Source organism: Solea senegalensis, linkage group LG11, assembly GCF_019176455.1.
Source record: "Solea senegalensis isolate Sse05_10M linkage group LG11, IFAPA_SoseM_1, whole genome shotgun sequence".
Taxonomy (NCBI): domain Eukaryota; kingdom Metazoa; phylum Chordata; class Actinopteri; order Pleuronectiformes; family Soleidae; genus Solea; species Solea senegalensis.
Window position 1 is genome coordinate 13,466,135 of NC_058031.1, and position 14,064 is coordinate 13,480,198.

At 39.5% G+C, this 14,064-nt stretch overlaps 3 protein-coding genes across 7 annotated transcripts in view; 2 read left to right on the forward strand and 1 right to left on the reverse strand.

Annotated features, from left to right (window-relative positions):
* The window catches only part of clstn1 (calsyntenin 1), a 33,734-nt gene extending 29,986 nt beyond the window's left edge, over positions 1-3,748 (forward strand). For all 4 annotated transcript variants that reach the window (XM_044039092.1, XM_044039095.1, XM_044039094.1 and 1 more), the window contains one exon: positions 380-3,748. In XM_044039092.1, the coding sequence (XP_043895027.1) occupies positions 380-574 (195 nt within the window). In that variant the 3' untranslated portion in view covers positions 575-3,748. The remainder of the gene's footprint in view (positions 1-379) is intronic.
* Positions 3,749-4,810: 1,062 nt separating this feature from the next.
* On the reverse strand, positions 4,811-7,489 carry lzic (leucine zipper and CTNNBIP1 domain containing). Its single transcript, XM_044039099.1, has 7 exons — positions 7,270-7,489; positions 6,406-6,527; positions 6,040-6,175; positions 5,833-5,931; positions 5,625-5,720; positions 5,379-5,460; positions 4,811-5,286 (listed from the first exon to the last, which is right to left on the reverse strand). The coding sequence occupies exons 2-7, from the start codon at positions 6,504-6,506 to the stop codon at positions 5,231-5,233; spliced, it is 570 nt and encodes a 189-aa protein (XP_043895034.1). The 5' UTR covers positions 6,507-6,527; positions 7,270-7,489; the 3' UTR covers positions 4,811-5,230.
* An 18-nt stretch (positions 7,490-7,507) lies between these two features.
* LOC122777698 (nicotinamide/nicotinic acid mononucleotide adenylyltransferase 1-like) lies at positions 7,508-13,845 on the forward strand. 2 transcript variants are annotated; one of them, XM_044039098.1, is made up of 5 exons: positions 7,508-7,591; positions 9,021-9,149; positions 10,455-10,638; positions 11,477-11,601; positions 12,706-13,845. In XM_044039098.1, exons 2-5 carry the CDS (start codon positions 9,035-9,037, stop codon positions 13,104-13,106), a joined length of 825 nt encoding a protein of 274 aa, XP_043895033.1. In that variant the 5' UTR covers positions 7,508-7,591; positions 9,021-9,034; the 3' UTR covers positions 13,107-13,845. The 2 variants fall into 2 exon arrangements, with proteins under 2 accessions (XP_043895033.1, XP_043895032.1); XM_044039097.1 differs by lacking the exon at positions 7,508-7,591 and adding an exon at positions 7,637-7,847.
* Positions 13,846-14,064: the final 219 nt, after the last annotated feature.

Genomic DNA, 14,064 nt, shown 5'->3' on the forward strand with positions numbered 1-14,064 from the left:
TGAAAGAACAGGATTAACATCTAAAGATGTCAATTCTTGTCTGAGATAGTCAGTGCACATGTTAAAAGTCAGTTGGGTAATGTCATAATGTCACTTAAACACGTTAGTCCGACTAAAATCGAGCCAGTCTTAGTCGCATGTACACCTGCATGTATATGCTAAGTTGGAGTGGAGTTGGAGAAATTTAAGTAGGAGACAATGTTTATAGAGAGAAGATACAGCGCCACCTACAGAGGTGGAGTCAGGCGTGCGCAGCCAATAAACGTGATCTTCCTCTGCATGTATACTTGGACTCAGCAAGTTGTCTACTACGGCCTTAGCTTGATTAAAGCGTGCATGTGACTTCCCACCAATAACCTCCCCGTCCTCTCCAATTCAGACGTACGAGGACCAGCACAGCAGTGAGGAGGAGGAGGAAGAGGAGGAGGAGAGCGAGGATGGAGAGGAGGAAGATGACATCACGAGCGCTGAGTCAGAGAGCAGTGAAGAGGAGGAGGGCGGGGAGCCGGAGGACCAGCAGGGAGCCAGCAGACAGCAGCAGCTGGAGTGGGACGACTCCACCCTCACCTACTAAAACCACACACACACACACACATACACGACACACATGCACACACACACACACACACACACACACACATGTACAAGCTATCTCTGACATACACACATCACCAACTCACACTTACTCAGAACCTCATCCTCAGTTCTTCACTCCCCTCTCCTGATAGTTTCATGTCTTAAAAAGAAAGAAATCCCCTCATCATCATCATAATGGTTTTCCTGTCGTTATCTTAGTGGTGGTACTCAAGTGTAGTGTAGTCATCACCGGATTGCTGATTTTTACTGTTTTTTTTTTCTTTTTTTATTTATTATATTTGAATTCCCAGGAAAACTTGGCCTACATTAGTTTTGAGCTGTGTGAGGAAGCCAACCCTGCACTTTCTGTACTGTCTTTTATTTCTCTCAGACATAAGACATTCAAATTTGAGAAAAATGTTTTCCCCCTGATGTATATTCTCGCTTAATGCTTTTTAGATTTGTTTGCCGCTATAAACTCTCGCGTTTTCTTGCCTCAGTAGTCCACAGTGAAACAAAATGACGCTTTTAACAAGTAGACTGCATTTTTCCTTTTTTCTTTTTCCTGTTTTCTTTTAGTGCATGAGGATATTTGAAAAGTCATATGTGTAGAGAAATAAATTGCTTTTTAAAAGATTTTGTAAATATAAAGAAACCATGTAATTAGTCGATGTGTTAGTGAAGGCCTGCTCAACAGGGTCCAATATCTAAAGTGACGCAGTATGTAATGTAGAATATTTGTGTCACAGAGGCTGTAGCATGTTGCTAAATTTACGCAAAGGCTGTTCCATCACGCTTGTACAAAAATGTCCGACGAGTAACCCAGGACTTCTGTGACAAAGTCGTATCTATTTTTTGTTTTTCGTTCCTTTCTTTTTTTTGCAAGGAGGAAAAATAATTTCTCTTACTGAGTGGTGGATGGTTTCAGCTTCATATATGCTTTGCTTTGCTTGCACAGGTGGCAACGCTCCACTCCAGGTGTCACATGTATTTCATTCCTGATAGATCTCACTGTTGTACAGAAGGGATTTTTTATTTTTAATTTTCCACTCGGGATTAAACGCTAATGTATAAGTTGACATTTCGTGTAGAATGGTACAAACACCAGTCCAGCAGATGTCGTACTGTTGATCTTGAAATATGGGTACGGACATTTCTTCCAGCGTAACTGGACAAGTAGAGAAATATCTTCAGCAGCTTTAAAACTGTTTTTGCCGGCATTTCAGTCGTGCCGTGCTGACAGAACCAGGGAGAGAACAAAAAACCCTTCAAAGTACGGAAGGAACAGATTTATAACAGTCAGAGCTTTGGTGGCGTTTGGTTGAATCGTGTCGTTTTTGGTGTTTATTTTTGGGAAGAGAAGTGAAGTTGAAGTGCTTCTCAGGATTGCTCGGTTGCAACTTTATCTTCCACGGCTCAGCTATTTAATCTCAAATAATAACACGTACAGTTGACGCATTTTAAGCCGGTTTCTCACTGCAAAATGAGCAGTGACTCACTCGTAGTCGAATGAATTACAGCTGAGGACATGGCTGCTTAGTTAACAATGGGAAACAGTTAAAAATGAATTGTCCTCTTGTTTGAATCTTGAAAATGAAATTATTTTTTTTGCAGTAGACCACTAGATTTTATTGTACATGGAACTGTACTGTAGAGTTATTATAAGATATTTGTTTACATTTGGTAAACTTATTTTCATTCTGGTATTAGTATAAATGAGCTTATACAATTGATTGGGAAAACTGTGTCCATCCTCTATCTCCTCTCAGACACTGTTGTAATATTGAGTGTTAGTCTCATGTTTTTTGTGTAATGAGTAAAATGTAAACATTTCCTAAACCTGCATTAATTAAATCAGATTTGGGGTATTGAAGTGAGCAGAATGTGTGGCGGCGGCGGCATCATCATGATGCCCATATTTTGCATGCAAATTTATTTTCTGAGCTCTCATTGACAGCGGTTTACAGGCTACTTATCAGGATTTGAGTCACAGTTAAGTTGTATTAAATTATTATTTTTTTTAGATGTCGGAAATTAAGTGACAGTCTCCCCTCTGTGATGACTCGGACTTAGCAAAAGGAGAAGAAGTCTGAGGTTGAGACGGGAGTGCCTTTTGCCTTTTTTCAGTCATGGTGAAATTAGCAGGTCTAACAATAACACTCATCCATGCTCTTTTAATTGTGGCATTGTTTTATTTGTGTTGGTTTAATGCTAGAGTTCTCATTGGGGCTGGGGAGTACATTTTACTTTACAAAAGTCAGCCGCTAGTTTTAACATTACCAAACATTTCACATAGATGTCATGTGTTCATGTTGATGTGTAGAGGACGTAGATCCATGTTGTATCTTCGATAGATATTGTACTTATTCATATTGATGGAATCCACCTTTAAAAAGATGCACAATACATAATGAATTTGCTTTGGCAGCGTACAAGGGTAAAATACGGTTAAATGAGCTGTATATGTGTATAGTGGAAGGTGATTTTTGAATAGTTTCCTATTGCCTGAGTTTTGGAGAAATGATATTTGAGGGCAGCATGAAATTCGCAAGAGTAAAAGCCTGTTGACTCTGAGAAATTGTCACAGTTTCATTCAGTCAAACACTTCACATCCACACATTTCATCTGTAGTTTCACGTTTGAGACTGTGGGTCACTGGCATGTGCACGCTGACTCTGACGTCACGTCTCCATGGTGACTCCTCCGTGTCCGGTTTTCTGGGTTCTATGATTTGTGATCGGCCCCTGAGCTCAGTGTAAGTTGGTTGAATTAACTGAATGTCACTGCCTAACAAACTGAAATGCAGCCATACTGTAATAACACAAAGATGTAAGGGGAATTTTCTTTGCATGAACCACAAGTTTGTGTACGTTCCATGTGGGATTGTGAGACTGGAGTGAGAAAAGTGACGTGATTCACTACTGATTCTCATACGGTCCGTTTCACACGTCCACACCACTCCAGATATATACTTTGTTTTTGTTTCCTTTAAACTTTTGCTCAAGGAAAGAAGGTTGAGTATTGTTTTGTTTTTTTCCTTTTTATTTTTTGAACAGTTGGATGTTTTCCTTTGTGCTTGTTGGAGCTGCTCTCACTTTTCTACCAATTGAAAGGCAAATTGTAGTGAAGTCGATGCTTGCTCGCAAACAAAATAAAGGATTAAGAGATGGTATAACGTCTGTGTGTACTTGTTTTCATTCAGTCTATCCCTAGTGTTTGCAGCATTGATGGTCTTAAATATTGAGCAGCAGTGCCCTCTGGTGGTAAAGGTAAAACATTTCGTGACTGAAGACTGAAGCTACAATTCTAGAATATTCCGATCTGTGAAAAGCTGAAAGATGCAATACACTTTAACACAATGCTGTACTCGAACACTACTGATTAAAAACTAGTTTGAAATACTAGACAAATGGTAAACAAAATAACAGAGACTTTAAAGTGTAACCTCCATTGTGACATACCTTGTTCTTTAGAAAAAGTTCCTCTCATGACTAAATTGCTAATCTAACTGGTGACTGAAAAAATGTTTATATTCTACTTGCTGTGACCCGCGCAGACACCAGCATTATGTTGCATCTGAAAAGCGACCACACATCTGAATGGCCACTAACTAGTCATTGTAGTGAATGACTCTCATTAGACGCTGTCACATGACCTGACTCACTGTTCAACCCACGGCAGATCAAACTGCAGCCTGATGGGTTTGATAAAAAGGCTTACGTTTGGTAACTTATCAGATATTTTGTTTATTAAATGCTTAGTCATGCTTCCATCTAGTCCTCTCTGATTTTGCATTTGTTTTCTAGTCCTTTGGTGATTTTTAAAACCCTAATGACTAACGCAACTGTGCCACACTCAATCAGTGGTTCTCAAACTTTTTATACCAAGTGCCACCTGAGAAAATATTGAGCTCATGAAGCAACACCATTATCAACAACGTTAATATACAGTGGTGTAAATGGGTTGAGCAATGTCAGCAACATACTTTTCACAGGAGGCAGATTTATTACCAATAAGGTCATTTGCTTTTATCATCCTTGTCTTCCTCACACACTGGTATAGTGAATTACATAAAGATGAAGCGAGAGATCTAATTATTATTATTTTTCATTATATTTTCTATGTACTCTGGTCAAACTTCCTCAGCTCCACTCTGATCACATACCCTGGAATAATCAGTAGATTCCCCTGATTTCCCTCCAAATACCACCAACCAGAGACCATAGTCATTCACTTTGTTTGCAGTGTTGCATGTATTTAGCATTTCTGTTATTTTCCTCGTACACAGGACAGTTAAGTTAAAATGACATTCCATGTTGAATATTTGCAGCGCTTGCACAGGAAATCAACATCTTCATCATAGCAAGGTTACAAACACATACATCCAGAGCAACTGAGAAATACACTGCCTCAACTATCCTCCATATTTATGTACACATCTTCATATTTGCTCGAACCTACAGTATAATACAACTGTACACTACTCTGGACAAAAGACATTTACAAAGGTATGGGGACATATAAAAACATACTCTTAAAAAGTGGTCACATTCACAGCAACACCTAGAAGTGCATCAATTGTTTACAAAATCAACAATCAATTGGCACATTTTTTTGATAATAACAGAGTTAAAATGTATACTTTGTGGAATAATTATGCTTTGGTGTTCACACCAGAGCTGGCTAAAGCCATAATTTTGTCCTCCGACCCTGAAAAAGAATGAAAACAAGATAAATGTGAATGTTCATCTAAATAATTTGTGTTATTAAATATTTTTGTGTAATCACACGTTTATTCTCACCTGGGTTTGCAGTCACTTTTTCAAACTGGCTCAGGGTCGCTGTAGCGTTTTCGCTGAGAAAAGTCTCGTCCTCTGCAGTGAGCTGTCAAACAAGACAAGGGCAAAAAATATGGAGCCTGCTGTAGCAACTAGTCACACCGACATGACCAGAATAAGTCAGCGTCACAACTTTAAATGTCACAAGCCAGTGAATCACAGATGAAGCAGTGGAGAAAACATCACATCTCTGTTGTGAGCATTCCTCACCTCCTCTCCCAGTTTTCTCAAGGCTGTGAGGATTTCCATCTTCTGCTGCATGTGCACATCCCGTGACAGTTTCCCCACCATGACATCCCGATCCATCTGCACAAAAGATCACACAGTACAATTGTCAGGACAAGGGTTAACACATTAGGGAGTGACAGATTAATTAATTCCAAACTGTGCATGAAATTCTAGACACTGCTGCACAAACCTCTGCCAGTCTTAACCTCAGCTGTCCTGGCTGCTTCTTTGCAAAAAGACGGATCACCTCTGGTGTTTTGAATGCTTGGCTGATGGCAGCCTGGATTGCCTGATGAAGATAGAGGCATTCGATGGAAATTCAAATCACTGAGTCAATTTACTTTCATCAAATGTCACTTCAATAACAGTAATTATACACAATCCACTCTGTCCATACCAGCTGCATCCCACCCAGTTCATCCACAAGTGTCATGTCTCCTGTCATGATCTTCTTCAGAGAGTCGTGGAACTCACTCAGCTGTTCCAAGGTTTCCTTTTTTGTCTCCTCATACTCTTCCTCGTCCAGCTCTTCTCTGGAATAAACACAAGAAGTCTACATAGTACTGCATATTCTGGCACAGGTCAGACTTGGCAGAGGTTCTCATTAACAGCCCCGTCCTCTGTGATGGACTGGCGACCGGTCAAGGGTGGTCCCCGCCTTTTCCTTTATGCCATTTGGGATTGGCTACAGTCCCCTGTGACCCTCACGTGGAGGATAGAGTGGTCAAAAATGAATGAATGAGAGTATGTCCCCTTACTACACCTGCATTCCTCCAGGTCCTGAAGCTGCTGCATCAGTCTGTCGAGCTGCTCTTCCATGTTCTGCCTCAGTTTTCCTGTTTCTGACTTCCCACGTGAAGCCATCCTTTTTTAAATATGTCTGGCCTAAAAGAAAAGGTTTTGAAAGAGAAAAACAGAGAATAAGACAAGAATCAGATGCTGAATGTGATATGGATCATCTTCCCAGTATGGCAATGTGGGCTGCTGAGATCTTGCAGGTGGGCATCACACGGGAATGTAAAAATCACATAGCCTGCTATATACAGTGGAACAGTATTTCCGATTTTTTTCCTCCAAGTATCACCAGAGGAAACTCACGTACCACTGGTAGTACACATACCATAGATTAAGAATCATGGAAATAGAAAGTTACAGTAGGTGCAGGACATCAAATCGTATCTCCAGAATAAAAGCATACACATACCAAATAGAAACCAAATAGCAATGTGAGTAAACACAAGCTCAATGCTAACGTTATTATTTATTAGTAATTGAGACAAAATGTGAATCTACTTCAGTGTTGTGCTGCATTCTTGCATACGTTCAAATTTGGGAGTGGACATCAGAGGCTTTGCTATACGTTTAACGTGTTTAATGTCCTCTCAAAACAAAGTTTTGGGGAACTGCAGTAAATCTACTTTCACGTCAACCTAACATGCTAACTGTAAGTACCGTCCTCAGAGTGAGCATTGCAACAAAACTGTGAATTATTTAGCCACAAACGAACCATTCTGAAGAAACTATGTGTTAATGGTTGTACTAAAATGCAACTCACAAATGTACTGATTGAACACAACTAGCTGTTTAGCCGATTAGCCTGTTAGCATGCTAAAAGAAAAGAACTCACCGTGTAAACAGGTGTAAACAGGCGTAAAACAGCCTTGCGATGAGTCAAATGTTTGCAGTAGGTTTGACTACAACGCAACTAAATCGCGCACACGAACGTCCACGAACAATAGACACTTAACAATAGACAATAACGCTGTTATTGACAGACATTTGTGTTGTCTGTGAGGGAGTTTGTGCTTGTGAACGTAGCTCAGCAGCAGCAGCAGCGTGGGTGTGGCTGACGCGTGACGTCTCCGTTCTCTGCTCCGACCTATTGAACATAACGTCTCCCATTCAGGAAGCAGGTCACAGAGCAACTGGATATCGCTGTGTTTCTTCTGGTAGTACAATTCATATTCACATTATCTCTCTTTTAAACTGTATATGATAAAGCCCATTCGCTTCCACTGCCATATTTAAGCCACTGGAACGTTTACTACGTTCCGCTTTGCGGCAAACGTAAGTCTCGCGTTAACTGGTTACAGATGAAGCTAAGGTTTAAACGCTTTGTCCGTCTTTGTAAACCGTTCACTCCCCTGAACCAACGTTTATTGAGGAAATCAGCATTTTTACCTCGCGCAGACACAGGAGCTGCTGGTCAGTACATCCGAATAATGGATTTCAAACATTTGAACTGACTGATGGAGGCAGCAGTGGAACAGAGGCTGTTGCGAGCCATGATGTGAAATCGCTGAGTTGTCAATATATAATATAGATTATCATCTCATACTAAAAAAATGCTACTCAAATATTCGTCGAGGTTATTCGCTCCTCTTTCGCTGAAAGCAGCTTTAGAGATGCTTTCAAAGACCTTAAGTCGGATCTACAGTTGTGTTGTGTAATGCAGCTTCAAGATGCATTCAAGGAACTTTTTAAATGTCATTACTTCTGCAAAGTACATGCACATGCAGTCCACTAATTAAATGCTTGCTGCTGTCACTTTGTAATTGTAGATACACCACAGATTATGTCTTCATTCGAGTAGAAAGAATTGTTTAATTTGAATTGTTTTAAATCATCAAATGAATAATACAATAATCGAATTTTCATGCTCATCCATACAATGGAGAGTGAATGTTTACAAAATGTCATACTGGACAGACTGTCTAATGGCAAGCAGGCATGATATCATTGAGTGATCTGCCCCAGGCAGAGCCATGGAAACTACAACAGGTATAAGGCATTTACATACAGCAAATGTAAACATACTGTAGTTTTAGCACACTTAAACTACAATATTGAGGCCGCCACTGTTTCTCTCTGTCTCTCTGTACTGAAGTATTACTAACTGTGGAGGATAGCATTACATCTGTCAGTGAACAGCCTGCCAGAAATTATTATTAGAAGAAGTTTGAACTGGGGGAGGATGGGAAGGTGGTGGGACTGGGGAGACGGGAGGGCAGTTGGGTGGAGAAGTTTTGCCTGCGTTGAACAACTTTGAACTGCGATAAAGAACTTTGGGACAAATATTTCTTCTATGTGGAGGGCAGCATTACACATCAACAGCATGTACAGCCTGTTGGGAATCATAAGAAGAAGAAGTAATATTAAAAAGAATAGGGGAAGTGAAATAGAAGTAGGAAGTAATGTAAAATTACAGATGTCAACTGCTACACCAGAACAAGCAATGTAAAAATAAGCAGGCACATTCAAAATATCTCTAGCTATTTTCTAGTTTTATTTCATCTTTAAGTCACATTGATATCAATATCTTCTTTCACTGTAAACTAACTGCACACTCTTTACCTTGTGGTTGAATTGTAAACCCAGCTCCAGAATGTGGTATGGAGGCTCCCAATATAACCAAGGTGGTCCTGCTGGCCTGCGGCTCCTTCAACCCCATCACCAACATGCACCTGAGGATGTTTGAACTGGCTCGAGATCATCTGGAAGACACTGGTTGAGTGAAATTGAAATACACAAGACACATTTTCTTTCTCACTTCTAGAAATATCAGCTGCTGCACATTGTGAGGATTTAATTTGCCCTGATTTTGAGAAATACTTTGATTGCATCTGCATCCATTTCCAAGACAGCTGAGATTAATTGAAGTGTGTGGCTCTCAAAGCATAGAATGGCATTGGTTTGGTAGTTTTTTACCACAGATGAAATTCACCTATACACCGCTGCAGAAATCACCAAACCTGGGCGAAACCAAAAATGTCACTGTGTATTGCAACCTAAAAGCAGTGTCAGGATGAATGTCCTTGGATAAGACACTGAACACCAAAATGCACTCAGTAATTAGGTCAGCACTTTGTGTGCTTTTCTGCATTTGTGTGTGTGTGAAGAAGTAATGAGTATCAACCACTAATTGTTTTTTTAAATCTTAGCAATGCATCATATATTGCAAAAAATTGATCTAAAACGTTAGTGCCGGTAGCAGCGCAGTTACATTGCAACATAAAGTGGATTAAAATATTAATTTATTCCCCAGACAACATTGAGTAGAAGTAAAAAACAAATAAGACAAAATGTAGATAAAGCAGTGTAATGTTTGTCATAGGTGCTTCCTCAAGTGATATGTGTCACCTTTGGTATGTTCCTCATCAGGTATATAAAGACTCTTGTGCATACTGTGTGGGTAAAAAATTCCTTTTTAATTAGGGCCTGAGCACAGTGTGGTGCAAAGGTCCTATTGCACCAGCTCTAAATATTCTTTTTCATCCTTTTCATCTTTTTCTTTTACTTACTTTTTGTGCGAATTTGTGACAGCCTTGTCATGCACAAAAACTCACCAAACTCGGTGTGCACATCAGAAGCTGCGGAACCTGCAATCTGACTCTTGGCGATTTGATGAATTTTGCAGGGATTATAGTAAAAACGGATTTTGCCATTTTGCGTTCCCATGGTAGTGACCAAAAGTATGTTTGCAGGAATAGCACGTTGCAGGCTTCTGCCTGTGATAAACCTACAAATCCTTTCATTGTGCCACCTACTGACAACAGGAAGTATGTCTTCAGTAACAATCATTTTTTTCATTTATTTGAGGCTGTCAAAGTGAAGTCTCCACTTGCTGTACTCTTACATAAATTATTGGTGGCCTCCTTCTAAGGCCACGCAATGGTCACTCCACACCCCAACATTCACGGCGTGTGCAAGGGTTTGTTCAGTGTTGCTTGCAGCCCTAGTTTTAACTGAATCTGCTTTGCTTGTTACTTTGAGTCATGTATTTTATTCACACCCTTTTCATTTGTGTCAAAGGTCAGTACAGGGTGTTGAAAGGCATCATCTCTCCAGTGGGTGATAGCTATCAAAAGAAGGGTTTGGTTGAGGCCTCCCATCGTCTGGAGATGGCCAAACTGGCCACAGAGAACTCGGACTGGATCACTGTAGATTCCTGGGAGACTGAGCAGCCTGAGTGGGTGGAGACAGCGAAAGTTGTCAGGTAAGTTAAGAATAACACTTTGCCTCCTGCTGCTGCTGCTGCTGCAATGCAGGGGTGTTGTCTTTCTTGCTTTTAGTCCAAAGACATCTCCCAATGGCTTGAAGGCATTACGCGATCCCTCATTGTCCTTAATCAGAGCTTATTTGCTTGTGGTTCATTGTTTTCCTTACCAGAGATATATAATGATAAATAATTTTACAATTTACAAGCAGAGCCTCAAACAAAGATTTAGATAATATGATGTGTGTCTTCAGTCCAAATGACACAATGACATTATGATGAAGGGTAATTCTTTTGTCAGTAATTTGTGCATACAAAATCCTTGTTGCAACATCCAAAGTCACAAAACACATTTTTAAATGTGTAATTAAAAGTTAAACATTTATGTCAAACTCCTTTCCTGACATTTTACATTCTTGCTCTTTGAAACATATTGAATCTTATTCATACATGTAGACATTAGAATTAAGGTTAGCGTTAAGGTTTTTGAGTTAAAGAAAATGTGAGTTTTCCATCACATTGTGGTGGTGTTAATTCACTGTATACAATAAAAGAATTGAAGAGTTTCCTGTTCTTGAAGACATAACTGCATAAGTAACCTAAGACATGATTGTCAGAAGATTGACATGGTTATTATTAATTATTACTGCGAATCATGGAATACTGCCCACAACGCTGCTACTAAGTCAAGACATATGGGTTTAATCAAAGTCATAATTTAATATTATTCATGTTAGTTAGTTCATTTGAGATGGTCACTCGACCTGAATATAGCTGTACCAAAATGTGTTTAAACTCAACTTTTTTGTTAGTGATCATTTCTAACTAACTTCATTAGGCATCACTATGAGGAACTGCTTGCCCTGGAGCAGAAGAGCGATGACACAGATACAGTTAAATACGCCAAAAAGAGACGCATAGAGGAGAATTGTTTTCAATCTTCATCTCATCAGAAAATGAGAGGTATGTACAATATAATATATACAAATTAGATATTGCTCTCTCAACCCTCCTTCACACTTTTGCCGTTTCCAATTCCTGATTTCAGACCAGCAACAAATCAGGTCTCTGTAATCATGGTTTACTGTATTCGGTTGATTAACATGAGACGGTGGTTTAAATGTGTGGATAATTGGGCTGTGTTGTTGTGTGGTGGCTCACACTAAACATCCTGTTCATTACATGCTTTTATAAGTAGTGGCATGAATTATTTAACTGTGTGGAATTAATGTACTGCACAGGAACAGAGGTGCATACTGTGCCACGCATTCAGGTTCAGTTCCGTCAACAACTCGTATGGAAACGCAATGTTTATAACAGGACGATTATTACCACTGTACTACAACATGTTTTTCAGAGTCTGCAGAGCACAAAACTGTATTTCTAACTGAAGTGGTATATCAGTACTGCCTACTGACAAAGCACTAGACTCTTTTATAATTTATCGAAAGTAAACACTGAGATTAGACAGGTTTATTAATCTTTAACTCAAATGTGGTTGCATGTTTGCTCTGTGCTTTACGGTAGACACATAACTGGTAACTGATAGTCATGCAGCTAGCACTGTGTAATAGACAGGATAGTATATAGTGGGAGAGTGAGTTAGTGTGTTTATGATGTTCATGTTGTTGTTTCAGGTGTTAAAGTCAAGTTAAATTAAATTATAGCCTTCACGATTATTATTAGACCTAAATGAAACAGTCCATTACCTTGTGTGAATATGGATTTCTGTGAATTTAAAGAGTGTTGGAAACATTTTGGCTAATGGGAGAACACTACTCCAAAAATAAATAGACAGTATTCTATCTTTAAATATTATTTTCCCTGTTATCCAAAACACATACATTAGAGTCAGTCAGAGGCTTTTTCAGTTTCAGAGCTAAAGAAGCCTCTTGGATGACAGGTGAAACGTCTTCAAGAAAAACTTCACGTCCAGTTGCTACTGGCTCGTTGTGTTTTGGATAATTATGACCTGGATGAATGAGTGTCTGACATATTTCCCGTTTATTTCCCCTTTGTTTACATATCCTAAAGTGTTTCTTCATGATCTGTTTTCTCTGTGCTCAGACGGCCCACAGCTGATGTTGCTGTGTGGAGCTGATGTTCTAGAGACCTTTGGGGTACCCAATCTGTGGAAGCAGGAGGATATTGTTGAGATTGTTGGCTACCACGGTTTGGTTTGCATCACCCGCAGTGGCAATGACCCCCACAAGTTCATCCACCAGTCAGACATGCTGTGGAAGTATCGCAAAAACATCCACATTGTCCATGAGTATGTGACCAACGACATCTCTGCCACCCACGTGCGCCGGGCGCTTCGCCGAGGTTGGAGTGTCAGGTACCTGCTGCCAGACGCCGTGGTTCACTACATTCAAGAGAGCGACCTTTACAGTGCAGAGAGCGAGCAGAAAAATGCTGATGTGGTTCTAGCTCCTTTTCAGAGATACACAGGAGCTTCCTCAAGCTGAAGATATCACGGCTGAGCCGTCTACAACAAGACCCATGGGTTAACTGTGATTTAGAAACAAGTCAGCTCCTCAGGTGCCTACTTTACACAGAAGTCTCTTTTAATGGTATGTGTGTGTTCTTGTATTTGTCACCTTTTTCTGACCTAAACACTGACCTTGTTAGGATAGTCATAGAAACAAACTGAAAAACTGGCTAGTTTCTGGCTAAGATTTGAATTGTGGTTATGTTAGGGTTAGACATGAATTGGCTAAGGTTAGGGACAAGGCCTTGTCTCCTAAATAAGTCAAGTTCAGTCAAGACAATGTTGTTTCTATAACAACCCGGGTTTACCAAAGTGCTTTATAATGTAAAAGGTACAACAGCAAAGTACGAAACAAAAACTTTAAACACAAAAAATCATATAAGTGAAATGGTAAATCTAGTTATAGCTGATAAAATATTCTTATCCTGAATGTGATGGTGTAAATCAAGAAGAATAGCTGTGTAAACCTGAGTGTGTATGTGTTTTATAATACATACACATGTTTTATAATATGATATATAATTTGTTTTTCTATCACTGATGCCGATCTTTAAAATTACATCTCTCTTTTATTTAAGGAGGATGATATTTCAAAATCAGCATGATTAACCAGCCCAACCAATTCATCAGTCAAACTCAAGCCTTCATAAATTTTTCTTAGAGTGACGTGAAGTGATGGTTTTCATAGTTGCAATTTTCCATGAATAAACGTGTGTGTGTGGAAAAGTATTCCAAGCAGCAGTTCAACTATCATATGAATCACCTTCACAAGTTTGTGTGAAACAGACTTGGCACTTAAATGTCTAGAGATGCTTGAAATGTGATCACAAACAAACAAATGTAACCTTTTTATATGCTTTACCACATATTTTAGTAGACTATTTCTTAAATCATCACATCAGGCTTCCTACCAACACTGCTGAATATTACAGTTC

What these genes read in the sequence shown, in the direction of transcription:
- lzic (XM_044039099.1), bottom strand. Translation starts at nt 6,506, where the DNA reads ATGGCTTCACGTGGGAAGTCAGAAACAGGAAAACTGAGGCAGAACATG. An exon ending in CAGGACCTGGAGGAATGCAG is followed by an intron (nt 6,176 to 6,405) that starts GTGTAGTAAGGG and finishes TGTTTATTCCAG; the next exon opens with AGAAGAGCTGGACGAGGAAG. An exon ending in AAAAGTGACTGCAAACCCAG is followed by an intron (nt 5,287 to 5,378) that starts GTGAGAATAAAC and finishes ATTCTTTTTCAG; the next exon opens with GGTCGGAGGACAAAATTATG.
- LOC122777698 (XM_044039097.1), top strand. Translation starts at nt 7,736, where the DNA reads ATGAAGCTAAGGTTTAAACGCTTTGTCCGTCTTTGTAAACCGTTCACT. An exon ending in AGATCATCTGGAAGACACTG is followed by an intron (nt 9,150 to 10,454) that starts GTTGAGTGAAAT and finishes TTTGTGTCAAAG; the next exon opens with GTCAGTACAGGGTGTTGAAA. An exon ending in ATCTCATCAGAAAATGAGAG is followed by an intron (nt 11,602 to 12,705) that starts GTATGTACAATA and finishes CTCTGTGCTCAG; the next exon opens with ACGGCCCACAGCTGATGTTG.